The 27,562-nt window shown below is 37.8% G+C and overlaps 7 protein-coding genes across 7 annotated transcripts; 3 read left to right on the top strand and 4 right to left on the bottom strand.

The window, feature by feature from the left end:
• Nucleotides 1-1,519: 1,519 nt before the first annotated feature.
• LOC124639469 (3-oxoacyl-[acyl-carrier-protein] reductase FabG-like) lies at nucleotides 1,520-2,541 on the top strand. The gene has a single exon (XM_047176845.1). It carries the CDS (start codon nucleotides 1,535-1,537, stop codon nucleotides 2,288-2,290), a length of 756 nt encoding a protein of 251 aa, XP_047032801.1. The 5' UTR covers nucleotides 1,520-1,534; the 3' UTR covers nucleotides 2,291-2,541.
• A 3,030-nt stretch (nucleotides 2,542-5,571) lies between these two features.
• LOC124639857 (3-oxoacyl-[acyl-carrier-protein] reductase FabG-like) lies at nucleotides 5,572-6,425 on the top strand. Its single transcript, XM_047177364.1, has one exon. The coding sequence runs from the start codon at nucleotides 5,610-5,612 to the stop codon at nucleotides 6,363-6,365; it is 756 nt and encodes a 251-aa protein (XP_047033320.1). The 5' UTR covers nucleotides 5,572-5,609; the 3' UTR covers nucleotides 6,366-6,425.
• Nucleotides 6,426-9,095: 2,670 nt separating this feature from the next.
• LOC124639858 (3-oxoacyl-[acyl-carrier-protein] reductase FabG-like) lies at nucleotides 9,096-10,320 on the bottom strand. Its single transcript, XM_047177365.1, has one exon. It carries the CDS (start codon nucleotides 9,938-9,940, stop codon nucleotides 9,191-9,193), a length of 750 nt encoding a protein of 249 aa, XP_047033321.1. The 5' UTR covers nucleotides 9,941-10,320; the 3' UTR covers nucleotides 9,096-9,190.
• A 5,036-nt stretch (nucleotides 10,321-15,356) lies between these two features.
• On the top strand, nucleotides 15,357-16,427 carry LOC124639591 (3-oxoacyl-[acyl-carrier-protein] reductase FabG-like). The gene has a single exon (XM_047177030.1). The coding sequence runs from the start codon at nucleotides 15,458-15,460 to the stop codon at nucleotides 16,208-16,210; it is 753 nt and encodes a 250-aa protein (XP_047032986.1). The 5' UTR covers nucleotides 15,357-15,457; the 3' UTR covers nucleotides 16,211-16,427.
• Nucleotides 16,428-16,878: 451 nt separating this feature from the next.
• Nucleotides 16,879-18,222, bottom strand: LOC124639445 (uncharacterized oxidoreductase TM_0325-like). Its single transcript, XM_047176806.1, has one exon. The coding sequence runs from the start codon at nucleotides 17,711-17,713 to the stop codon at nucleotides 16,970-16,972; it is 744 nt and encodes a 247-aa protein (XP_047032762.1). The 5' UTR covers nucleotides 17,714-18,222; the 3' UTR covers nucleotides 16,879-16,969.
• A 603-nt stretch (nucleotides 18,223-18,825) lies between these two features.
• LOC124639897 (3-oxoacyl-[acyl-carrier-protein] reductase FabG-like) lies at nucleotides 18,826-19,575 on the bottom strand. Its single transcript, XM_047177408.1, has one exon. It carries the CDS (start codon nucleotides 19,573-19,575, stop codon nucleotides 18,826-18,828), a length of 750 nt encoding a protein of 249 aa, XP_047033364.1.
• A 517-nt stretch (nucleotides 19,576-20,092) lies between these two features.
• LOC124639899 (uncharacterized oxidoreductase TM_0325-like) lies at nucleotides 20,093-20,842 on the bottom strand. Its single transcript, XM_047177410.1, has one exon. The coding sequence runs from the start codon at nucleotides 20,840-20,842 to the stop codon at nucleotides 20,093-20,095; it is 750 nt and encodes a 249-aa protein (XP_047033366.1).
• Nucleotides 20,843-27,562: the final 6,720 nt, after the last annotated feature.

The following is a 27,562-nucleotide window of genomic DNA, read 5'->3' on the forward strand; positions in this document are numbered from 1 at the left end:
TAACGAAGTAAGGACAATACGACTTATAACACTACTACTACATCAGTAACAAAATCAAAGAATTATTTAAAAATCAATACAGAACACCACTATATTCAACAGTGAACATAGTTCTTATCCACATTTAGCGTATACATAGAAGCTCGTAGGGGCACGCGGTTAAGACAGCTGAAGTGTTCGGACGTCCCGTCGGATTTATAGGCGGACTGTATTGGTTCCGTCAGGATAGCAGGACCCTTTACATATATTATGTACCAAGTTCTCGGCTCCTGTATGTAGCTAAATAAATGGTTCATTTTAAAATTATAATATTTTTTTTTATTCAGCAACAAGTTAACATTGGTGTTGAACAGTGTCTTTTAACATAAATTAAACACAAAAACATTTACAATTATTGTACAGCCAGGAAAAATAATACGAATTATAAGAATAATACATTCTACATTGGTCACAACATCATAATTACTTAGTCACTTTATATATTTTTCATAAATTCTACAACGCAACGGCTAATCATCTGAATCGATCTATATGAAAGGTGAAGAGATACCTATATTTAAGGCAGAGGGAGGTTTCTAGCCAGTTGCAATAAGTTTTTTCTTATCGTTTTTCTGTTTTGTTAATATTTACCTTAGCTACTGATTATCTTCCAAAATATATACATTTTTGGACAAAAAATGTTTCGTAAGCCACAATTTCAATTCGCCTTGTTCTCTTAAAGAGGACTTAAACATATGATTAGCGACGTATTTCAAGCTGTTTATATTCACACGACATAATGGGGGTTCTATACAAACAACTGATAAAACATGAATGGACTTCTATAGAACTATAATTGTCGGAGTAATTGACCGTCAATCATGTAATAGCATCTAATAACAGAGACATAATAAAGTTAGTAAACAGCAGTTCTACAAAGAAATTCAATATCCACTTAAATCAATAGATACATGTCTGCATTTCGCGACAAACTAAAATACCGAAGAACAGAATTTCATGTGCTTTTATCTGATCGATAATGGGTTTCACGAGCAACCAAATATCCAAATATCAACGGCTTCACATTCATCACAAATAAATAAATAGACAAGTCCATTACAAATAACTAAACATAATAAAATAAATGACCATCTAAATACCTGATTTTGAGTTATTTATATTCACGAAGTTACCTCAAACTTGGCAGATTTACTAGACGTTAACCGTCTTACCACAAAAACTTTTAAACGTCAGTTTATGCCTTGTCTAAAAAAATGTCAAATTATGACGTTGACAAAGGGTTCCTTTTGCAGCCAAATTTTTTTTAGACAAGTGTAAAACAGGGGTTTCAGTTTTTGTAGTAAGGCCATATGACTTCTTTTACTGACATGCCTGTCTTATAAGCATGCATTTCCATTTCAAATTAGGTACATGACATACATATACCGCGTAAACTGAGAGGCGTTCCTTTAGAACTTCTGTACCTATATCATTGAGTAGACAGACAGTTATCCTTTAATACGCCACCAGTCTTCGAACCTAGCAGTTGTTCAACATGAGCTTCAAGAACAAAGTGGTCCTTATTACCGGAGGCAGTGCCGGCATCGGTGCAGCCACTGCCATCCAATTCGCGAAGGATGGAGCTAACATTGCTATAGTCGGCCGAAACGAAGCTAATCTGAAAAAAGTAGCGCAGCGCTGCGAACAACTTGGAGCCCCAACCCTGATAATCAAGGCAGATGTGGCTAACGATGCAGAAGCGAACACTATTGTCAAAAAAACAGTTGAAAAGTTTGGCAAACTTGATGTTCTGGTTAACAACGCTGCTATTTTGAAGAATACTACATTAGCGAGCCCTGATGTGATGAAAATCTACGATGAAGTGACTGGTATTAACTTGCGGGCCATCATACATCTGACAAGTTTAGCGGCTCCACACTTAGCGAAGACGAAAGGGAACATTATCAATATATCAAGCATACTAGCTACGACATACGTCCAAGCTTCTCAGTTGATGATGTACTGTATTTCTAAGGCTGCCCTAAATCATTTCACCATTGGAGCTGCCTTAGAGCTGTCGGCTTATGGCGTGAGGGTGAACATCGTCAGTCCTGGGCCTGTTCGTACTGATATGCTCATGGGCTTGGAGACAGATAAAGTCTGGGAGAACAATGTGAATGCTACAGCTCTGCACAGGATTTCAGAGCCTGAAGAAGTGGCTGATGTTATCATGTTTTTGGCAAGTGATAAGGCGAAAGGTGTGACTGGCTCTAATTATGGTGTAGACAATGGTGTGTTGTTGAAGTTCTAAGTTTTTAAAAGTATTAATCGATAAGGAAAATTGTGTAATTTACCAGTGCCAAGGAAATACATTGTGTTTGTTTATCTGTTCTATAACGTTTATAGCAGTCAATATATAAGGTATTTACATTTGATAATAGAAAAAAATGTGTGTTCTACATTTTACCTGTTTAACCTAAAACATACAGTACATATATATGTTGTTTATATACTCAAATGTATTTTGTCTTCGAGAAATAAATTAATATTCATTGTTTTGTAGCACTTTTTCCTAATTTATTTTAGTTCATCATCATCTGCCTAGCTTTTCCTAACTATGTTGGTGTATGTGTATGTGGCTTCCAGTCTAACCGGATGCAGTGTTTCACAAGGAGCCACTGCCTGTCCGACCTCCCAAACCCAGTTACCCGGGCAAAGAAGCATACAAAACCTTTTATTTTCATGTCCCCTCTAACATCATTGACCGCACACGATCAGATTTTTAGTTTCAATTTTAAATCTACGCTGTGGTATTGATAAGGGTTTTCTGACACTAGGGAAAACGCTAGAAAAAGCTAGAAGTCTTGTAGACGACTGTAGCTAAAATGACACAGAATCTGCGCAGCCAGTAAGATTTTTAAAGCCAACGCAGATAAGGACAGCGTGGCAGACGATTTTGACGTGTATTACTAAGACTATAAAAATCAAAATACAATGAAAGATGATGATGTGATTACAAACAAGTTTCCTTACTACATGATTTAGCATTGTGTGGACAGGTAACTCATTAGAATTCTGTACTTTTGTTATGATTGTTATCAATAAAGGTAGAATTCCGTGGGTCGCGGCTTACGCAGCCGCGCGCGGCTTACGACAGTCGTCGGCCGCGCGCGACAATAGTCAACCTATGAAAATGTATGGCGCCGCTGCCGAGGCTCGCGACAGTCGCGCGCGGCCGACGAAATTCGTAAGCCGCGCGCGGCATTGTGTTGAAATTAGTAGATTTTATTCGTCCGTTCCCTCTAGTCGAAGTGCTAATTGATATCCTTGAAGAAGAAGAGGATGACGTATTGCTGTGGCTGTATTATGAAAATAGATTACCAATCGACCCTATTTTTAAAGGTAGAATTCCGTGGATAGCGGCTACGACAGCCGCGCGCGGCTTACGACAGTCGTCGGCCGCGCGCGACAATAGTCAACCTATGAAAATGTATGGCGCCGCTGCCGAGGTCCGCGACAGTCGCGCGCGGCCGACGAATTTCGTAAGCCGCGCGCGGCCGTATGCATCTCAACATGGTCTAGCGCTTAGTAACATCTATATAATTTTAGTAAAACCAGAATTGAATCGTTTTTTATTTAGTCGGCAAAACTTCCTTTTGTTTTCATTACAATACAAATGCTTTTTAATCAGTATTGGGTAGTATCCTTCATCATTTCTACTTTTTAAAAATAGGGTCGATTGGTAATCTATTTTCATAATACAGCCACAGCAATACGTCATCCTCTTCTTCTTCAAGAATATCAATTAGCACTTCGACTAGAGGGAACGGACGAACAAAATCTACTAATTTCAACACAATGCCGCGCGCGGCTTACGAATTTCGTCGGCCGCGCGCGACTGTCGCGAGCCTCGGCAGCGGCGCCATACATTTTCATAGGTTGACTATTGTCGCGCGCGGCCGACGACTGTCGTAAGCCGCGCGCGGCTGCGTAAGCCGCGATCCACGGAATTCTACCTTTAAAAGTAGAAATGATGAAGGATACTACCCAATACTGATTCAAAAGCATTTTTGTATTGTAATGAAAACAAAAGGAAGTTTTGCCGACTAAATAAAAAACGATTCAATTCTGGTTTTACTAAAATTATATAGATGTTACTAAGCGCTAGACCATGTTGAGATGCATACGGTCGCGCGCGGCTTACGAAATTCGTCGGCCGCGCGCGACTGTCGCGGACCTCGGCAGCGGCGCCATACATTTTCATAGGTTGACTATTGTCGCGCGCGGCCGACGACTGTCGTAAGCCGCGCGCGGCTGTCGTAGCCGCTATCCACGGAATTCTACCTTAAAGCGTTGTAACGTTTACTGTTCGTTTTCATGGCAATTTGTTGACATCTTTGATTGTTGATTCATGTCATTATTGAGTGTCATTTTGAACACAAAAGGATCGATGGTATGGAGCTCATGGTCATAAAACGTTGGCGATATAAAATTGTATACTTAAGCTAAAATGTACACAAAACGGTTGGTACAACTTTAAGTAAATAAAAATAAATAATAGTCATCTATGGAATGGTCTAACTTTAAACAAGGTTACGTTACGCTTGCTAGATTTGATCCATGGATCAAAGATAGTATCTGCTAAGAGTCCAGTTACACTTAATCCCCAAATGAAAATATCATTTTTATTTTTTACTTATTTTAGGCATAATATCTCTAATTTGTACAATTTTAATGAGAGTTTGAAAATAGACGGTCAAATCACTGACTTCACTTATACACAATTCAAACTCAGTTTTCACACTAGCACGTAACATTCCTGAGCTGACCTACAGCAAGTAGCTAATTCATCCAATTATCCACATCTCCAAAACGAATGAGTTTAAAAATACCTCGTCAGGAAGTGTGCAGTCATTTGTTTACAAAACCTTAAAGGCGCGGCTCCACCGCGGTGCACGGAGAGGCTACGCACGTGTATTAAGCTTCGCTTTGTAAGAAAATGTATGTGGTTGTGTCCACTGCAACCCACGGAGAGGCTACGCATGAATTGACGTCATTGATACACGCGTGGCTTGCTCGAATAGGCGGTTACATAGCTCAACGCTGTCAACGTGGGTCTACGTTTCCACTGGAGTACTCGAATAAGACCCACGACTATGTACAGCTCGGTTATCGCAGAGCAGTTGTTGTAAGCGGTTACGTAGCTCAACGCTGTCAGCGTGGGTCTACCCGTGCGCCGTGCCACGCTATACATAGTCGTGGGTCATATTCGTGTACTTCAGTGGAAACGTAGACCCACGTTGTCAAACAAATGAATACACGCAGCTAAAATGCGCCGCGTGTCCGTGCACAGCGTGCACTGCGGTGGAGCCGCGCCTTAACTGCACTGTAACCTATTACCATACATGTGATAATCCATGACACATACTACATGAATAGTTGAATATTATGAACATTGGTAGCTCGATGTTAATTTATTCTGAGACACCACAAAATGACGGAGCATTACACTAAGAAATAACTCCATAGTTTGAACGTAACGTGACTACGTGATTTTGGATGCTGCAGTATATATAGGCAACAGAGTTTAGAACGACATCAGTATCGCTACGGTTATTGAAAACGTTAACATGAGTTTCAAAGACAAGGTTGTCATAGTTACCGGAGGTGGCTCCGGCATAGGAGCGGCGACAGCAGAGTTGTTTGCTAAAGAAAAAGCTTGTGTGGTAATAGTTGGAAGAAATCCAGACAAATTGAAGAAAGTAGCTGAACGCTGTGAAAGGCTTTGCGCACCAACACTTATCGTGAAAGCAGACCTAACCAAAGATGAAGATCTTAGAGAAATCGTGACAGAAACAATCGATAGATTTGGACAAATCGATGTACTCGTCAACAACGCTGGGATGGCTAACTTTGGATCTATCCTTGATGAGCACCTGATGGAAGGATTCGATACAGCAATACAAACAAATCTTCGAGCTCCTGTGTATTTATCACACTTAGTAGCTCCTTATCTTATAAAAACGAAAGGGAATATAGTGAATGTGTCTAGTACTTATGGAACTTCACTGTTAGGTAATCCCAACTTCTTGTCGTACTGTGTATCTAAGGCTGCTTTGGATCACTTTGGTCGTGGTGCTGCATTGGGTCTGCTGTCATCTGGAGTGAGAGTGAATACTGTCAGTCCAGGGCCTACAAGAACTGAGATTATAGAAACTGCAGGCTTGCAGGTGTCCTGGGAAGAAACCAGTAAAGCCATGAAGATCAACCGAGTGTCAGAGCCTCATGAGATTGGTGATCTTATCGTATTCCTTGCTAGTGATAAAGCGAAGAGTATAACTGGTGCTAATTATGTCATTGACAACGGATCTTTGGTCGCTAATTGATTTTGTCAAGAGTAATTCAATATGTGTTGTGTTTTGAGAAATATATTTATCGCATCTTAACCAATTTATTTATTTTTTCTACATATCTCTATTCTAGTATATTTTACCTACCACACAATTCTTCTCTACAAGAGTATTTTATTGTTAAACAAAGTTTTGACCTATTTCAAAAACATATTTTTATACTTCGGCCGTTCAGAGAACGTTCGTTCCTGACACCTATCAGTTAGTCACGACTAGTGATGGGCACAACATAACACTAAGTTCGTTACCGTTCCTCCAAAATGAACCGCCGCATTATTTTAAGATTATTTTCGTTTTAAATTGGCGGAATCATATAAAATTTATATTTTAGTTATTTAAGTGGAAACCAAAAGAAAGGTAATATTCATATAATAAAATTGTTTTAATTATTCTCTGTTACAAAGTTACAAACTGTATTTCTATGCAATAAAGTAAGTACATTGAATTGAATGTGCGTACAGAATATTAATCAGACTCCGATTTGCTTGAGGAGGTGGTGTCTCATCATCATCTTCGCCTACATGTATAATTATATTATTACCAATAACAGAATCAATCCTGATATCTCGGTCAAAATGTTCCAAAATCAGGTTTTTAGTCTTCCCAACAACCTTTGCCCAGTCATCTCTTGTAACTTCCCCGCAGGCTTCTTTTAATAGGGTCATCATTTTTTTCGTCCTGAATGGCAGGGAAGTATTGTGGCGGGCGGCGTAACCTTTTATTTGAGCCCAGATTAGCCCGATCGCGTTATATTGGCAATGATACGGTAGAATTCTTAGAACGCGATGACCGTACTCCAGAGCCAGTTCATCGATTTGGCGGCCCATAACGCCATTGGGGTTACCATTTTCAACCTAAATATAAAAATGCTATTTTCTTTCGCGCGTTCGGTTTGGTCATAGTTTTATTTTTATATTTCATAAAAGTTATTTATAGTCCTTTATTTTCAAATTCTTAAAAAGAAAAACAAAATGTATGTATTATTAAGTAAGTAGGTATAACTGTATAAGAACAGATTACGATACTTGCCTGTTATTTTTAGCACAGCACTACAAAATATAAAGCGCTGACATAACCTTGTAATAGCGCAGTATACATTTAGAAAAATATTGTTTACCAAGTTATTTGACACTCAGTTTGGCACAAAATTATAACATTCATTGATTATTGATATAATAATGTTGTTTTAATGCTCATCAATTGAAAAAACGGTAAACAACCAGCAAAAATATTTTTATCGTAACTGCAACGCCATTACAAAGTTACGTCGTCAGTTCAATCACGACGTGTCAGGAACGCATTCTCTGAACGGCCGAACTTATAGTAGTTTATTTTTTTGTGATGACACTGAATTAGTCACCTGTGGCAGAGGGTAAACTACATGTTTATGTTTGCATTATAATATGTATTATAGACCTTGAGTTTGATGACAGTCGTAATCAACTGAAGACTTATTATGTAAATACATAATAAGCATGGAGATAATATTGCACTTCTGAGAAACAATAGGGTTGTTTCCAAGTATTCATTTAGTTAAAAATAAATAAATGCACCGAAAGTTCACAAAACTAGAAACACGATAAGCTATATTATATTATTTATAACTGACCATATATTTTTTAATTAATTTATGAAATTTTAATTTAGAGCTTATGATATCACGCCATTAAAAACGACGAGAAGAGACCGATGACGTCATCCTTTCTATATTTGACAATGACAAGTATTTGACAGTGACAGTTATATCGAAATAACCTCAGAATTAATGTTTTGTTTATTTGCTTCTGTGAAGTTCTGTGTGTTAATTGCATTTAAGTGATACAACTGCTAAAGAATTATGGAGAAAGGATTTATGAAAGCTGATAGATTCCAATCTGCCAGGAGTAGACTCTTTTATGGTCGCTCAATTCTTTGATAACCAAGATTTTTATTCAGCGGAACGTGGATGAACAGTTTATTTGGAGCACTAATGGTCGTATTTCCACAACCTCGCACAACACAAACCTTGTAGACATTCATTTAATTTAAATTTTTTGAAAAAGCATCAAATCTTTTCGAACGCGGACACAAACATAACAATATAAATAAACACAAACTTTACGTTTCTTTGCACCGTTTCATTTTTCCACGTACCTACACAACTCAAAACATTTGAGGCATTTTATTTTTGTGCAAATGTATAAAAATAATTTATATGTATAAAATATTATAGTTTTTGTAGCTATTTTATAAAAATACATTATTAAAATTAAGAAATCCATTAGTTGGTGTCAGTTTTTTCTCGTTAGATGTGCTTTAAAATGTAAAGGAATGAACAGAGAACGTTGACGTCACAGTCACGTGATCTAGCGTTTTCTGAGCAATATTTTAAGAGAAATAGAAAAAAATGTAATACATAAAAAATAAAAAGATTTGAGACGAAAAATGAAAGAGAGGGTGATCTTAAAATTATTTAGAAGCTATCTAAATAGATTTCCGAAAATTGGAAACAACCCTATTAAATAATTGTTTCTCAGAAGTGCAATATTATCTCCATGCTGCTGATTATTCTTTTTGTCTTTTTTGCATTGTAATGAATTCTATGACGGAATGAAAGATAGTTTCGTCCGTAAGTATTTGTAAGTTTCTAGCGAGAACAAAAATCTGTGAGTGGTATAAGACACATTCAATATAAAAATGAATAACATATATTAGACCACTGACAAATGTAATAGGTAATGTGATTAGTTTTATTTCAAAATTAAAATTATTACACTAACATAATAAATAACCAGAAAAGTTGTAAAATTAAAATTACAAGTTTACTTCAGATACATTCCATTATCAATGAGATAACAAGAACCGGTCACACTGCGAGCCCTAGCTAGGTACAGGATCAATTCAGCAATCTCTTCAGATTCAGAAAATCTTCCTAACGCAGTCAGCTTTTCCACGATATTGTCCTGATTTAAATCCTTAGGCATGTCGGCGTTTGCAGCAATGTCTGTCAAGACTGGTCCAGGGTTGATAGAATTTACTCTTACACCGTGAGGAGCTAGTTCCGTAGCAGCTCCTCTTGTGAAATGGTCCATGGCAGCTTTGGACATACAATAGGATATAGTCCCAGGAATCTTGATCCAAGTTGCCAAAACACTGGACACGTTTACGATGTTTCCTTTAGAGGCGATGAGGTGAGGAATTGCAAGACTGCTCAAAAGGACCACAGGACGCAAATTCGTGTTCATAATCTCGTCAAAATTCTCCAAGAATTTAGGGTCAGTTACAGTAGCATGACGTAGAATGCCAGCATTGTTCACAAGCACATCGAGTTTTCCAAACTTATCTACTGTTCGTTGAACGACGGTTTTTGCTTCTTCTTCTTTAGAGACATCAGCTTTGATGACGAGTGTTGCAGCTCCATATTGTTCGCATTTCTTAGCGACTTCCTCCAGTCGAGTTTCGTTTCTGCCGACGAAGGCGACTGATGCTCCTTCTTTAGCGAACAGCTCTACAGTAGCCGCGCCAATACCTGAACTTCCTCCAGTCACGAGCACTACTTTGTTGGCAAACATATTGATAGACTTTACACTATTGAGTTTGATTGTGCACTAAGCTGAACCTGTTTAAATATACGTTTAATTATCTGATTAGTCTGATTAGATTCGTTAAAAGGACAGTCATGGTAAATGATGTTATTGTGTAATATTGGTCTATTTGCTATGTCATCGTTGATGCCAATGACTTGTTACTCAATATTGTCTAGTAATATCACTTTTTGGGTTTTTACGTGAAGATAGCGATTGCCTGTATTTGTGATGTTATCTTCTTTGTATCAAAAATCGATGGTCTTGTCCATTTACGGAACAATACATAAAGCATGTATTTAAATGTTTAGAAAAGTATAATCCTTACTAATATTATGAATGCGAAATTATCTCTGTCTATTAGGCTTAAGCGAAAACTACTGTACCGATTTAAATGGTACATAAATAGTCTCTAAAACATGGGAAAAGACATATGCTATGCTATGCTTTTTATCCGGTTATGGGATGTACGTGTATGTGTAGTGGTCATCTGAGAATTTTTTATCTAAAAAAAGGCATACGAGGGAACTAACATACAAATGTAAATAGAGTATATGTTTCATCGGGCTTTAGCCGTATATGTGATCATATTGTTTTATTGATATGGTCATAAATATCTTATATAATGAGAATCTTCTTTATCACGTCTTAAAAATTGACTTAGGCTTAAAAAGATAAACAGATAATAATTACACGTGTGTTTTTTCTTTATCTTTCTAGTAGTCATCGGAAAGTATTTTCTCACATTCCATTATCAACGACTTGAGCATTAAGACGTGGACCCTGCACTAACCACATTTACGAAGGTATTTGAATTGTTTGTGTAATTTATAGAACATACTCATGAAATTATTATAATTTTTTATATTCATGGTGTTTTGTTTTATTTTTCTATACTTCTGTTTTCTAACGTATGTATCAAGCTTGGGCTTGTGCCAGTTAAAACCAAGCTGTTGTGGGGATGTTTTCCTGTAAGTAGCTATGGTCGAGAGCATGGTTAGGTACCGTCCTAACATCTTTCTGACATGTACTGATTGAAGGTGGGCCTCGTCATATTCTGAATAGTAAGTAGAATTTCCACCAATCAATTCATCTTGGGACTCATCCATATCAATTAATCCATCATCTTCTTCGTCATACCAGTCAAGTGCCGACTGCTCAACGTAGGTATTATAATCACAATATTTACAAAATCAGTTACCTACATCAATGAGTTTCTTCCTTCAGTGTCTTTGTTGAGACCAACTAAATGATGTGTTATATCTCCCCATGACGTTTTAATAAGACTGTAGGTGTGTAGGTGAGGACCATTATAATGATAACTCTAGAAAATCTGAGTGCCTAATTTTGCACTCCGACTTCATTACTATTTCTTATAGATAAATTAAACATGTATTGTGTAATATTGCGTACAAGTATTTATTTATCGTTAGCAATCAAAAGATAAGTAATGGGCACAAACAATGTAATAATGAGGAAACACTTCATAAAAACCTGTTCAGAATTAAATAATTAACGTACACCTTTGCAGACCATCAAACAAAATTTTCCACTATAGTATTTTTTCAGTTCAAGCACAAGCCAGTAATATGCTGCTTCTTCTTTCAGGCTGAGATGACTTTTCACGTCAATGCAGTAATGCAATGGGGGATCGGAACACAACCAGGCTCAGTGTGGGTCCACACTGCAAGCGCGGTGACTGGAGCCTAGGCGGACGCGGCGAGCGGTGGCGTGGGGTGACCACAGTGAAGGCGCGAGCTCTTGTAGCGGTTTGACGTACATCAGGAGTGCAACACCTTCACTTCCAGGAAATTGTTCTTTTATTTCACTCCATAACTTTCTTGTTATTGTGCGATTATTGTGGTGTGGATGTTTGCTTTGCCAGATCGGTGGTTTAGATTGAATTGCACTTATGAACGATTCAGTATTCACCGCCATTTTTAAGACAACCGACAATGGTTTGTTACCCCCGCCGCCCGCGCATTGGGTCGCTCGATGACTAGGCCCGTAGTGTGGCCAGAACGCGAAGATAGAAGCGTTTGAAACTTACGCGCGCTGTCTCGCTCAGTCCCATCGCACTAGGCTTCCGCCTTAGTCACTGCAATATGGACGCAAAGGCGAGTTTCATATGTTGATACTTTGATACTTCGTGCCCGTCGTCGCAACCGCGCTAGGCTCGCAGTGTGGACCCACACTTACACTTAAACTTTTGTTGTTGGGCTACTTTCGCGTGATTTTTGCATTATTTTTGTCAAAAAATAATCCAAATATTATCAATCGCCTGTCAATGCCAAATATGTAAGTTTATCAAACTAAGAGAGAAGTTAATGAGAAGCGAAGTCAATATGTGAATATAGCAGATTTCTCAACCTCTTTATGCACTCCCCTTTTTGTCCATCTTTACCTAAACTTCTTTTTCAGTTTTTGTAATATATCTCGCCAAAACCTCTGGTGTGAGTCTGTACCCGCTACGTATCCGATAGGTTAAACTGCGATATTCAAGCTTGCTCAAGTCTGGGAATTCCAGACTTTGAACTACAAGTTTTTCTACACTTGTGTATATTTAGAGACTAGCTGTTGCCCGCAACTTCGTCTGCGTGGGCAATATAATAGTCAAAATACTACTTATCCCGTAGGTGCATTCTTTCACGTGACAGTATAATTAGGATTAGCACTTAGCAGTCGCATAGATTCATGATCAAGGTTGTGTTGTGGATGTGACCATTTATCTAAACAAAAGAAGTAAAGTTTGTGACGCTGTGAATATCTCTGAATCTAGTCAGCCAATTTGGAAAATTATTACGTATGGTGCGTAAGTAATTTTAACAGGAAACAGCTATAATCTATGTCTATATGCTTTGAGTCTGACAAAGCTGTCATTTGTACATTTTCTGCAGCTGCTGCGACTAATCAGAAGCCAGAAAGTCTGTCAGTCTTACCATGGATATCGTCTTGTGTAGTTGACTGGATTGAAGATAGGTAGATAGGTAGTCGCTCCAAGCAAAATATTGGTACTCAAACGGATTCGGTCACTGGAAGCCAACACCAACATAGTTGGGGAATAGCTGGATGGATGATAAAATGAGTCATCATCATCAGCAGGTGCATAGGGTAGGATAGTTTCACTTACTCACTATGGTAAGGCTGACCCCACATCAGGCGTGCGCGATCCTCGGGCGTGTGAGTAGCGCGGGAGTCGCGAGCGCGCTGCGTGAACGTCGCGTTTTGCTGCCCTGCGGCATGTGTGAAGAGTGCAAGCGACGCGCTCGCGGCGAGCACGCGGCGCTCGAGTTGCGTTCTGACCCCTTCGCCCGCTATCCCCGCCGCCCGCTAAACGCCTTAGCAGTTAAACGTCAAGGAGAGCGGCGCGTGCGCGCCGCGAGCGCGCTGCAAATGGCGCAGGGCAGCAAAACGCGACGCTCACGCAACGCGATCGCGACGCACGCGCGGCGCCCGCGCTACTCACACGCCCGAGGATCGCGCACGCCTAATGTGGTGGCCTAAGCCGGGACTCCACCGAAATGTTTGCATTAGTTCACGAATAGGCAAAATGTACGTATCTGTGAGAGTCCACTTCATGTGTTCGTACTTGAAACCTGCAGTTTTGCCAAGATTTTCAGAATGTACGCTCGCAATTTGTCATTTCTTGGTGGAGCCAGCAAATCAAAAGAAACATAAGTGTTGTATACTGTGCGTCACTACCGCACACCGGGAAAATTTCGCTCTTGCGGAGGACGTTTATATACCATATTTTGTGTCACACGTAAACAGGACGACAGTAAGTATCCACCGAAACACTTTCAAAGATCTGATGAACGAATAAATCAGACCTGACTTGGTCACCTGGGGCCAATCAGAGCTCTATGAAGCGATAATACGCTTTGGCTCCTACTGTTATTGTGGTTTCTGAAAATTTATTCACCTCATTCAACGATGAATGTAATTCTGATGGTACTATGAAGAACACTTGCTTAGCGCAGAAGCTGACGTTGGCAGGTCAACTCTTTTGACTTCTCGAATAGGATACCATTGGTTTTTGTGCAATGCACACCTGCAATGCATTCTGGATTAGGATAGGATATAGGTGGATAGGATTTGCAACAGAGAACAATTCTGTATTTGTGATTAAATGACATCAAACGTAGTTTTATATAAAAGGTGTTTTTTAGGGTTTTTAGACTTGGCTCGGGTCTTACTGAGACTGTTCGTAATCGTGAACAGTGTATTTGCGATCAGAAGTTGAAAGTAAGCATGTCTCTGGAATGCGGCGCGTAATTTGTACGTTTTCAGACATATAAAGCATTTTACGTGTGTATGGTATTAAATAGAGAGAGCTCCCATTTCTTATCTGCTCTTTGTATCTGGGCTTCTACCTGACGCTTAGCAGCGCTTGCGAGAGATAGATCCTCATTTCTTCTAGGATTAAGTTTACATATTTTGCATCAGAAAAAATAATTAAGGTCTACTTAATACTACTCACTCAAAGTTATTTGTTTTAAGGCCACCACATTAGTGGAAGATAAGCTAAACTATGTTTATGAAAAAATCCTGATATGAACTCCATCTGTAACTTTAAATGATAATTAATAGTTCCACTAAAGTCAACATTTTTGACATAATGTTCAAAAAATAATTAAGATGGCACCGTTTTAAATTTGGCTGAGAACTATTAATTTTCTTTTCATCAAGGTAATAATTATAGTTGGATTTTGATGTGGCACGGCAAACTGACAAACACTATTGAAATGTCTATCGAAAAATTACACTACGTGTTAAAATATGGTGAATTACGGAAAATACACAACTCCATCTGTTGAAATAATAATCCTCTATAAAGAATGTATGGTAATATTGTCATTTACCACCTCGCCCCTTTGACAAATTTGATGTATTTTATTTACCACAGATGGAGCTACTTTAACCTTGGCTAAACAAAATTTTCATTTTTTTTTTCTTCCGAAGTTACTTATAAAGGTGTGATTTTCTGTGTAAAGATTAATAATAGGCCGATCAACTAATATAAGTACAACATTCAAATGTACAGTTTTGACAAATAGACTGCGTGTCGTAATATTTTACATCTTGAATTCACAAAATTAATCATATCTTTTGATAGAGTGAATCGATTTCGATGAAACAAAAACTAAGTAATACCCCAAGTTACGTAGAATTTTTGTATATAAGCATTGTCTGCATTTAATTCGTAGATTTTACGTGAATCCCGAACAAACAAACAGATAAACAGACAAACAGACAAAAATGACAAAAATGATGGAAATGGGTTCTGTTAGTTATCCTTTAAAATGCTGGCTATTTTTTTTGTCAATTTCTTCAATGTACAAAAATTACTTTTCTACAGATTTATTATATGTATAGATGTTACGTTATTCATTAGAATTATCGTTTATTTTTAGACTAATCAGTTCCGCATCTTATGATAAAACGTATTTATAAGTAATTTCGGCATAGTACGCTATCAAACTCGATACCGTAAAGTCTATCAATATGTTTGCCAACAAAGTAGCGCTCGTGACCGGAGGAAGTTCAGGTATTGGTGCGGCCACTGTGGAACTGTTCGCTAAAGAAGGAGCATCAGTCGCCATCGTCGGCAGAAACGAAACCCGACTGCAAGAAGTCGCTAAGAAATGCGAACAATATGGAGCTCCAACCCTCGTCATCAAAGCTGATGTCTCCAATGAAGAACAGACCAAGACTGTTGTTCAAAAGACGGTAGATAAATTCGGGAAACTCGACGTGCTTGTAAATAATGCTGGCATTCTTCGCTTTGCTACTCTTGAGCAATCTGATACATTAAAGTACTACGATGAAGTCATGAATACAAATCTTCGTTCCGTTGTCCAGATAACTAATCTAGCTATTCCTCACCTCAAAGAAACTAAAGGTAATATTATAAACGTTTCCAGTGTAGCTTCTACGTCTTACAAGGTAGCAGGGTTATCAGCTTACAGCATATCTAAAGCTGGCATGGATCACTTTACAAGATGTGCAGCTGTTGAACTTGCTCCTTCTGGTGTCAGAGTGAATTGCGTCAATCCTGGACCTGTAGTTACGGAGATTATAGCCAATGCTAACATTCCTTCAGAACTAGAGGGTAAAGATGCAGGACAGATGACTGCTTTAGGAAGATATTCTGATGCTGAAGAGGTGGCAGATATAATTCTGTATCTAGCCAGTGAGAAGGCTAAAAGTATTACGGGTGTCTGCAGCGTAATTGATAATGGTTATTTAATGAAATAAATAAATTTGATTCTGGTGAACATGGATATTTTAACTACTATACGTGTATTTCAAATTGTTTTGTCGTCGTTTAAAATATAAATATTAATAATACTGATACCATTATCTCTCTGATTGCTAATTAGTCAGCCACTGTGATTGTATTGTAGACATTATTGATATGTACTGTATTATTTTTCTTATCATAGTTACATGACTTGTTATGTAAATTGTTTTCGTAATAAACAGTTTTTTTAACGTGATCTGCTAATTACTCTTTATTTATTTCCTCACTTATTTACTTGGAGTAAAAAACTGTATCTCTTCAAGCATACTTATCGGCTTTAGTTATTCTCCTTGTTACTTGAATGTGAATGTTTGTTTCACTTAGATGGAAAATTACTGACTTAATATTATATTTTGAATAGATACTTCATAGGATGAGTTGCACTATCTAACTATAGGTTCGGTTATCATTGTACCTGGATAAATGATAACTCGCCGTTAATATAGTCATAAAGTGAATGATTAAGAAGGTCAGAAACACGCACATAACAACACGTTTGCCTTGAGTCTACGAACTGTGCTAATAGATGTACATACATATTTATTTATACTCCTACTTAATAATATAAACACAAACTGTAAGCCAAGTCAGATAAGAATTAAAGATAAATAAATAAACCATGTTTTTATCTTGAATCATACTTTTATTATACTGACACAATGTGCAATGAATAAGATACAATTTTGTTTAGTTAAACATGCATGCATCCAAGGTTACCTCAATAAAGAGCCGTTATCTACTACATAATCGGAACCAGTAGTACCCTTCGCCTTATCACTAGCTACATACACAATCATATCTGCAATTTCGCTTGTCTCTGACAATCTATGCAGTGCAGTCATATTCGTCAGAGCATCTTCAGTTACTTCCAATCCGTCGAAAATATCTGTTTTCACTGGTCCAGGACTCACAGAATTGACTCTTACTCCATGAGGAGCCATCTCTAAAGCAACGCAACGGGTAAAATGAGTCATAGCAGCCTTTGACGTCCTGTATGCTATGTTATCTGGTCGTGCCGTGCATTTTCCAGCAATACTTGATACATTCACTATATTTCCTTTGGTTTTGATGATATAAGGAGCAGCAAAGTGAGTAATACGGACTGTACCTCGCATATTGACGTTCATAACTTCATCGTATGTTGCCAAGAACTTGTCTGATAGAATATTAGCTTCTCGCAATATGCCTGCATTGTTGACTAGGACGTCCAGTCTTCCAAATTTGTCAATTGTTTTCTTGACGATAGCGTCTGCTTCTTCATCCTTAGCTACATCAGCCTTAATGGTAAGGGTAGAAACTCCCAATTTCTGACAACGTTGAGCAACTGCACTTAGTTTAGCTTCGTTTCTACCAACTATAGCTACGGAAGCACCTTCTTTGGCAAATAATTCTGCAGTAGTGGCACCGATGCCTGCACTTCCTCCAGTTATAAGTACCACTTTCTTAACAAAACTCATTTTGGTTACGTCCGTTCAATAACTAGAACTAACAAGTACTGATGCGATAACATGATCCCACAATTTATATTCAGATAAATGATACTCAAATCAACATGCAATTCATCACAAGATCATGTGTATATTATCTGATTGTTATTTCACTATTGTTTGACGAAAAATGATATTGAGTACCTTTTGATATTAATTGATCTAAAAATCATTGTTTTGAAAAGTGACTTGCGATTCATGTTGCCTATCATTCTAATGTGATTTAGAGTTTAGAATTAACTAGCCAAATTCAAAAATTTTAAAGAAGAATTTTGCTCAAAGACACGGCACATTTATATAGTCAGTGCTAGTGAAGACTTTGTATGAGTTCTAGATAAGAAACCTAATAGTCGTTACGCCAAAGCAAGGCCATAAACAATAAACAAGCATTGATTGGAAACAGTAGTTTACAGCATTTTTGTACCAAAGGTTTTTACATTCATATACCTAATATTTGATGCTGAATATAAGTCTAGAACATAAAATACCAATCGTGAAGTAGATGCTAAAACATTCTGTTATCTAGATTTTGTATGTGTTTCAGTTCAGAGGAATATTTTTTTGTTTGTAAATTTATGCTCCAAAACAACTAAATCGATTTGAAAAATTCCTTCACTGTAGGAAAGCTACACTCTTTCCGAGCAACACAGGCATATTTTATAACGGTACGAGCAGTACTTCCCACAGGACGCGGATGGAACCGCGGGAAAACGGCTAGTTATTAACACAAATTATGTGTCAACAAATCGTTACCCAATGAAGTCACGATATTTATAAACTAAGATAAGAGAAAACGAACAGTTTTAAAATAACTATTTATTTCAAGAAATAAAGCTGGTGTTTACACTTTAACAGCCAGTTTCTTCATCAAGAGTAAAAGCCAAAGTAATGTCATAAAGTAAAAGTAACGGTCAAATTTGTTTTTTCAAGGCTAAAGTGACAGCAAAACTAATAGATAAAACGAATTTGACCGTCACTTTTACTTTATGACATTACTTTGACTTTTACTTTTGATGAATAAATTTGCTGATAATGAGTTCTGTACTATATCTATCACCTAATTGCTTACTGCAGCTTCATGCCTATATTAATTTATCCAACAATAAACCACCATTATCCACTAAGAAATTCGAGCCCGTGACCCCTTTTGCCCTTTCACTAGCTACGTACAGTATCAGGTTAGCAATCTCTTCAGGGTCACATATTTTACACAAAGCAGTTTTCGACTTGTCTGGATTTACTTCCCTGCCCTCGAACGTGTTGGTCAGCACAGGCCCTGGACAGATCGTATTAATCCTGATTCCAAAAGGAGCAAGTTCTAATGACAGGCTTTTAGTAAAATGTTTAATTCCAGCTTTTGAAGTTCTGTAAGCTACGTTTTCAGGTCCTGCAGTATTAATCCCAGTCTGACTCGATATATTGATTATATTGCCTTTAGTCTTGATTAGATGAGGAACGGCAAAGTGAGTGATGCGTACAACACTTCTGAGGTTTACGTTCATTACTTCATCGTAAGTTGGCAGAAAGTTTTCTGACAGAAAGGGGACCTCTTTCTTTATTCCAGAATTGTTGACTAGTACATCCAATTGTCCATATTTTCTGATAGTTTTCTTAACGACTATTTCTGCTTGATCGTTTTCAGTCAAGTCTGCTTTGATGACATATACTGGCGCTCCTAATTGTACACAACGGTTGGCAATTCCATTTAACTTTTTTTCGTTTTTACCAACGATGACTACTGCAGCACTTTCTTTGGCAAAAAACTCCGTTGTGGTAAAACCTATACCAGCACTCCCACCTGTGATTAGAACTACTTTTTTCGCAAAACTCATGTTTTGTAGAAAACAATGCGTAAAGCGATAGTTTAAGAAAAACAGCAGATCAAATTATTAAAATGTAAATATAATAAAATAATTCAAATACAATGTATGTAAAACAATCTTGATGTCAAAACGCTGACAGATGAAACAGATCAAACGTCACAGTAACATGCATGACGTAGTCAGGTGTATAGGGGTATATCAAGTGGTTGCCAGTACAGTAAAATACCTCTATATTCAGAAGCATTCAAATCAAAGGCTACAATATAAAAATAGCATAAAATAGTTTTACACGAAACATATACACATAATTTGGCGTAAGATGGCGTAACACGTTTCACTTTCCAATTTATTAATTAGTCTGTTAAAGCAGTACTTGTTTCTAAAGATTGATTCTTATTTGATCATCTGGAACAACCGTCTTCGTTCAAGGGAACGACCAATTTCCTTGTTCTTCCTTCTAATAAAATTACTGAATAAGAAACAACAATAGCAAACATGCAAACTCATTCCTGTGAACATATCCTGCTCATTTGTACATCAACAGAACACCATTATCGATAAGAAAATTGGAGCCAGTAATACCTTTTGCTTTATCACTAGCAAGATAAAGAATCATATTAGCAATTTCACTGGTCTCCAAAACCCTATTCAACGCCGCTTTACTTTTTAAATCATCGGCTGTTACTGCCAGACCATCAAAAAGTCCTGTATGAGTCGGCCCAGGGCATATTGAGTTCACTCTTACCCCGTGAGGAGCGAGTTCCAAGGCAACACTTCTGGAAAAATGGTTCAAAGCAGCTTTCGATGTTCTATAAGCAATGTTTTTAGGTCTCTGTGTACAAAGTCCAGCTATGCTCGATATGTTTATTATATTTCCTTTGGTTTTGATGATGTGTGGAGCTGCATAGTACGTGAGGCGAGCTGCTCCGCGTATGTTAACGTTCATCACTTCATCGAAGATTTTTAAGAAATTGTCCGATTCTAAGGCTGCTTCTCTTAATATTCCTGCATTGTTGACTAGCACGTCTAGTTTCCCAAACTTGTCGATAGTTTTCTTGACTATTACTTGAGCTGCTTCATCTGTAGCTATATCAGCTTTGATTGCTAGTGAGGGTACACCAAAACTCTCACAACATTTGGCTACTTTATTAAGGTTAACTTCGTTCCTACCAACGATGGCTACTGTAGCACATTCTTTAGCAAATAGTTCTGCTGTAGTGGCACCAATACCTGCACTCCCACCTGTGATCAGGACTACCATTTTTGAAAAACTCATTGCTTTTCTTTCGACTTTACGAAATTATTTGGAATCACTGAAATAAATACATGATTATGTGAATAAAATTTTACGTCATAATAATCATGAGATTTAAAGGTAAATTCATATAAGAGTTGCAAAACTAACTAATCACAACAGCCTAAATATTAAAATACATGTAAAAAATATATCAAAAGGACTATTATTGATATTTTTGCGTAAATGACTAGCGTTATGACAGATGACAACAATATTTTACGTCACATTATAAAGCAAGTTATTCAAGTGATGATTCGTCATTTTAGCCAATGACGATATGATGACGAGTGACTATACAATGACGATGACATCACATCATGATGATTTAAAATCAGTACTGTTTTCGTATTAGGTATTACTTTTTGAGTGTCACTGTATTTGTATGTGTAAGATTAAGACAGTTGATTGTGATACAATATGTTTTTTGTTCCAATCGTGCCCCGTGGAAACTACTGCCGTACCGGGATAAAGTATAGGCAGTGTTACTCTGGAAAAATGTAGCTTTCCAACGGTGAAAGAATTTTTCAAATCAATTCAGTAATTTCGGAGCCTTTACAAACAAAAAAAATGTTTCCTCTTGATTATATCAGTGTAGATTCGATATCTCGTCATAATCCAAAGTTGAGGTATCGTAGTGAACTTTTGACTGTGGCTTTGTAAAAAAATCCTGTTAATTGTTTTTATTTCATCGTGATGTTATCGATCACCATCATCAGCCTATAGCAGTGGACTGCGATAGGCTGATGATGATGATGATGATGATGTTATCGGCCAATTACTACTGATTCTATTGAACTTCGTATTCATAGATTCAACAATTCACCGACTCTGTAGGGATGTACTTTTATTTGTCTACTGAAAAATTGACTGATTGTGTATACTCCGTTTTATGTGCAAGATGCAGAAGTTTGTGAGTCAAAGAAGTATTTAATGTCGAATAAGTAAAATCAACCCATTTTGTTGTATTAATGAGCATCCTAAGCCTGCCTGTGAACCCCAAGCTCTCAAGATGTTATGATGTTCATAAAAATATAAGGAACTAATTAATTTCAGTTACAGGGTAAAAAATATAAACCAGAGGTGACTGACTATATTCAAAAGAATTTGATATTGCTTTGAAAAAACAATATCTGGTAAAATCTAATTATTATTTACTAGCCGTTTTCCCGCGGTTTCACCCGCGTCCCGTGGTAACTACTGCCCGTACCGGGATAAAATATAGCCTATGTTACTCATGGATAATGTAGCTTTCGAATGGTGAAAGAATTTTTAAAAACGGTCCAGTAGTTTTTGAGCCTATTCATTACAACCAAACAAACAAACAAACAAAGTTTTCCTCTTTATAATATTAGTATAGATTAAGTGATTGATATCATAGACATGATGATGGTATTCACACAATAGTTTGCAAGTCATGTTATAGAAAAGATAAGGATATGCATAAAAGAATTGCACTTCTGTTGTTATCTCAAGTATACCCTATTCAGAACATTATTACGGAAGTATTTAGTAAGTAATCACTTGTATCCAAGGTCTTATGTTTAATTAAAATGCTTGATTGGTAATAATATAGCAGTTATAGGAATCTAGAAAGACACAACTTTCGTGTTGACCAAGGGATATCGGGTTGCCCAAGTAACTGGGCTGAATAGGTTCGATAGGCAGTCCATGTCCAGTCCTACTTAGCATGAAGGTTGACTAGAAGCCGATCCCAACATAGATGGGAAAAGGCTGGGAAAATTCTAATGATTATTAGAAATCTGTTCGTTATTCTTAAACATGGGCCTAAAATGAAAAGACCGAGACTACTAGACTTGTTCAAAAGGTTGAGAAGTGTGGTGACAAGATAAGGAGGCCTTTGCCCGGCCGTGGGACAACATAAACTTAGATTAAGAAAACTGCTCAGTTATATAAAACAATCTTCTCGTAACATAGTTCTTAATACCGATAGACGTTAGATATTAACTTATAAAGTTGTTCTATACAAGAAGCATAGCTTGCATGCTTTTAATTACATACAGTGACAGGAGCACTAAATTTATAGTCGGGAGCCCCTTGTTTCAAGTTTAAAGGTGATCAATAAATTGTAGCGTAGATAATGCAGTTTATACGTCATCCCCTTTTGCTAAAGAATTCGGGGTTTTTAGTTAGAACATGCTTCTGTAAATGGCTTCACCCGTGTCCCGTAGGAACTTAAGTACCATCCCGGATGAAAAGAAGCCTATAGTCTTTCTCGATAAATGAGCTACTTAACACTGAAAATTATAACTTTCTAATTGGACCAGCAGTTCCTGAGATTGGCGCGTTCGAGCAAACAAACTAACTCTACAGCTTTATAATATTAATTAATTTAAGATAATAGCTGTTTTTCTTCTTTTCATAATTGTGTCAACAACAATTTCTTATTCTCTGATGGAATGTAGAAGAAAAAGAAAGAGTCTGTGAGAAGAGCAATCTGTAAAAAAGGGTTCAGACGTTTCTGAAAAGTATCAAATTAAATACCTAAGCAAACTGTCGCAATATTTTGATTAAAAAAATTACTTAACTAGGATTTTGACAATAAACGAGTAGGTAAATTATGAGTATGACTATGAGTTCCAACTTGATTCCGAGATTTCTCAAAAGAAACGTCTCATAGCTTCCTCCATCAAGTTCTAGATTTATTAAATCTAGAGTCTAGAACATAAAAAAAATCTGATCCTACCATTTATACTATAGTGCACGGTTTGACTGGATTCCAAATGAGAAAAGTTTCAACGAAATCCACTGTTGACGAGTCAATATTAACTAGAGAACGGCCATTATATATTTTTCAGCCTGAAAAATTTTACCGCAGGAAATATAGACCTTATTGCTATAGAGTTAAGGGTTATAGGTGTGGTGGGTGTATTTTTTTAAAGCGTTTAGTAATGTGGTTATTTCCCAGCTTTCCGATGAAGTTTTTTCTAATAAGGACTTTTGCATTGCTATGCTTTTGCTGCTATTCCGTCTACAATATCTGTTTTGATTTTATTTATTTATATGTTATTTTATTGAATTGATTTTGATAAAAAAAGGTTTTAAAATTTTTGTGATTTCTACACATATTTATAAACAATCGGGACTTAAACGAAGTTGTATGTGTAAAGGGACTATACCATTTTCCTTTACCCGACGCTTAGGGCGAATTGTACCGACCGTGGTCACGAGGGATACAGCGGGTGTCAATAAATAAAAGTCCTAAAATTTCGTACAAATGATTGTTTTTTCGGGAACTATTCACCGCACCTTGGTAAAAATTAGTCTCCAAAGGTATTTTTTCAGGTATTTAAATCGATTTCAATTTTGGCCTGGCACACAGATTTACCCACTTCCACATTTATAAATTGGTATTTGAAGTTTCTTGCCGGCGCTTCTTTATGAGACCAACTTTTTGGAAACGTGCCATTAGTGTGACGTTTCATAGCCGACTGCAAATGCCCATTTGAAATAAAAATATTTGACTTAGGTAATGTATTATTATTATTATCTTGTATGTCTCTACCAGACCTCGGGACTATAGAGTCCCGGATTTTTGGGAGGCGAACGTGAGGCCGAAGCCAACACGCTGAAGCCCTTTTGAGACAACTTTAATGAAATGGTGACACAAAACCGACGATTATCCCTGTATACACTATAGAAATGTACCCAAGGACAATCCCCGGTTCTGTGCTAAACTATTGCTAACTATGGATGAAAACTACTTGGGCTATTGTGATGGGATGCTAGTGGACTAGAAATGGGGAAACTACGGGAACTATGGCACCTGCCGATAACAATGTAATAAATACACGTAAAAATGGCAGGTGGAGACTCGCCAACTCACTTACTGGGCCCCCGGGAATCAGTCGCTAAATCGCAACAAGAGGGCAACAGGTACATGAGCGGCTGAAGGGTGAGGATACCTCGGCGGACTTTAAACGCAGATCACGCGCTCCCTGTGGGTCCAGCATCACCGGCCCACTCGCCACTTACCACGAGGCACCTACCCTCCGAGCGGGCTGCTAACCCTACTCTAGCGACTCCACTCTGACCGGCCGGTGAAGGCAAGCCAAGAGGCGGGAGACCTATCCCCCGTCATGCTTCACTCCGGCAAGCCGGAGATGGGGGACAGTATACTCTCCCTGGAGCACTCGGATATATAGCCCCGCGGGGTCGCTACTCCCCGTCATCCGCCTCAGATGCCCTGCGGGGCTTATTATTATTATCTTGTATGTCTCTACCAGACCTCGGGACTATAGAGTCCCGGATTTTTGGGAGGCGAACGTGGGGCCGAAGCCAACACGCTGAAGCCCTTTTGAGACAACTTTAATGAAATGTTGACACAAAACTGACGATTATCCCTGTATACACTATAGAAATGTACCCAAGGACAATCCCCGGTTCTGTGCTAAACTATTGCTAACTATGGATGAAAACTACTTGGGCTATTGTGATGGGATGCTTATGGACTAGGAATGGGGAAACTACGGGAACTATGGCACCTGCCGATGACAATGTATTAAATACATGTTAAAATGGCAGGTGGAGACTCGCCAACTCACTTACTGGGCCCCCGGGAATCAGTCACTGAAAAGCAACAAGAGGGCAACAGGGACATGAGCGGCTGAGAAGGGTGAGGATACCTCGGCGGACTTTAAACGCAGATCACGCGCTCCCTGTGGGTCCAGCATCACCGGCCCACTCGCCACTTACCACGAGGCACCTACCCTCCGAGCAGGACTAACCTTGCTCTAGCGACTCCACTCTGACCGGCCGATGAAGGCAAGCCAAGAGGTTATTATTATTATTATTATATACTGCTATTGTAACCAACCAAACACAAACCATAGGTACTACCCACAAAATAAACCATAAACATAACAATACCTTCAAGACGAACATTATCCGAATTCCTAAACAGTTTAGCTGTCTTATTGAAAACCGTACACTGTGGGCCATTGTTTCGGGATCAGGGGGCACAATACGGCGATATTACTGCTTATTGTTGAGCCGTGACGGCCTGACCGACAGTAACCCATATATTCATCCTATTATGTGATCTTGAATAAGGCGCCTTGTGTTAAGGGTGACACAGGGTACGGTAGAATGGAGAACTGGGCGTAAGTTGGTGAAATATAAAGCTAGAAAAAAAAATATATAAATCTATTTTTGGTAGAATAATAACCAGCTATTTGAACTCCTTTAACCCGTTGCGACCCTATTATTAATTGTTGAAAGGAAGCATGGTGAGATTATGCTTCCAGAAATATGGTGATTTGCCAAATATGGCAAGTAATAGCTGAACATATCAAATTGTGTTGCATGGCTACTATTTTAGAAAGTTTAACCTCAGCTGTTGACTCGTCAGTATAAAACAGTCTTATTATATATTTATTATTATAATTTTGGCGCGTTACGGAGGATGATATGGCTATTAGGAAAAAAAAACAGCTAGCAAAAAAAAATTATTACAATGCAAGCTTCTTAACTACGCCGTCAGAAAATCCTGCTATGAAATAATCACCAGGCGCACTCAACTATTCCTACATATACATAATATCAAAGAAAGAGTATGTATGTGGATTATCGTGATTCGTAAAGCAGTATCAGCATAAGAAACTGACTGATAACGCAGGTGCTTCGTCACATTTCATCCCCAACAGAAATACTAGCTCGCCATCCTCCCAGCCCGTGTGTCACAGTTTCTATTCGACAATTAAGATTCCTTAGCTCATTGTAATTACACCTATGCGGGTTTCTTAATGAAGTTAAAGGGAATTAATTATTTTAGGGAGCATAAATTTAATCTGGGCCGACCTTTACTTATGATGGCACAATGCAGACCCTAACTTGATTATTGTATGTTATCTTTCAACGGTAATCTTGTGTACACAATATACCGTCTGTGCTGAAATTAGTTTAAAACTGTTTTGGAGTATTTTTTTGGAGATAGAGGTATGAGTTGGGCCTTGCTTTTACCTATATTTTTGAGATGGCATTGTTACCTACGATAGAGCTACATTTTCTTCAAGAGATATTTATGAAGCTATGAAATAAGCTTTTAATGTTGTTTGTTTACTAATTATTTTACTAGGATAGTTTTTTTTGTGTGTAAATATCTATGTAAATATTAATAAAAAGAACCCAATTTACCTAATCAATTACCAAAAATTACTACCATGAGAGTTAGTTATCATGGTTCCTAAGATACACCCTGGTGATATATTTACTACGAAGACTTAGTAATAAGGTCAAAACTAACCCTCGGCAGGCGCGTAAGTTTAGCTTAGATTACCGGCTTCATTAGTTTTTAAGAAGTCTGTATACGACAGCCGGTCACACAGCCGCAAACCAACAGTTACAAGCTCTGCTTAACTCTCATCGATACCCCTTGCTGTTACTAAGTTATCCAAAAGAAACACACTACAAAAGTACACACATTTCCTATTTACACTCACACATGTGTGAGATAACAAATAGTTGCCTGTGTGTTGTGTGTGTGGTTGATTTTTATTCATTTGTGTTGTGCCGGGATCGCCGAGACATATTGGCCGGTCCAGCTAGGAAATTGCATTCTGCGTCGCCCCCTCGATAATTTGTTCTATTTTGCTGTAGAAATGGCCTGTGGTGGCTTTAATTTTGTTTTATAACTGACCTGGATAAGGGGCAACGATTGTATACGTACTTCAGAATTAAATA

The sequence above is a fragment of the Helicoverpa zea genome, chromosome 19, assembly GCF_022581195.2.
Source record: "Helicoverpa zea isolate HzStark_Cry1AcR chromosome 19, ilHelZeax1.1, whole genome shotgun sequence".
Lineage (NCBI taxonomy): Eukaryota > Metazoa > Arthropoda > Insecta > Lepidoptera > Noctuidae > Helicoverpa > Helicoverpa zea.

Excerpts from the sequence above, each read along its gene's own strand:
- LOC124639469 (XM_047176845.1), top strand. The coding sequence starts at position 1,535 with ATGAGCTTCAAGAACAAAGTGGTCCTTATTACCGGAGGCAGTGCCGGC.
- LOC124639857 (XM_047177364.1), top strand. The coding sequence starts at position 5,610 with ATGAGTTTCAAAGACAAGGTTGTCATAGTTACCGGAGGTGGCTCCGGC.
- LOC124639858 (XM_047177365.1), bottom strand. The coding sequence starts at position 9,940 with ATGTTTGCCAACAAAGTAGTGCTCGTGACTGGAGGAAGTTCAGGTATT.
- LOC124639591 (XM_047177030.1), top strand. The coding sequence starts at position 15,458 with ATGTTTGCCAACAAAGTAGCGCTCGTGACCGGAGGAAGTTCAGGTATT.
- LOC124639445 (XM_047176806.1), bottom strand. The coding sequence starts at position 17,713 with ATGAGTTTTGTTAAGAAAGTGGTACTTATAACTGGAGGAAGTGCAGGC.
- LOC124639897 (XM_047177408.1), bottom strand. The coding sequence starts at position 19,575 with ATGAGTTTTGCGAAAAAAGTAGTTCTAATCACAGGTGGGAGTGCTGGT.
- LOC124639899 (XM_047177410.1), bottom strand. The coding sequence starts at position 20,842 with ATGAGTTTTTCAAAAATGGTAGTCCTGATCACAGGTGGGAGTGCAGGT.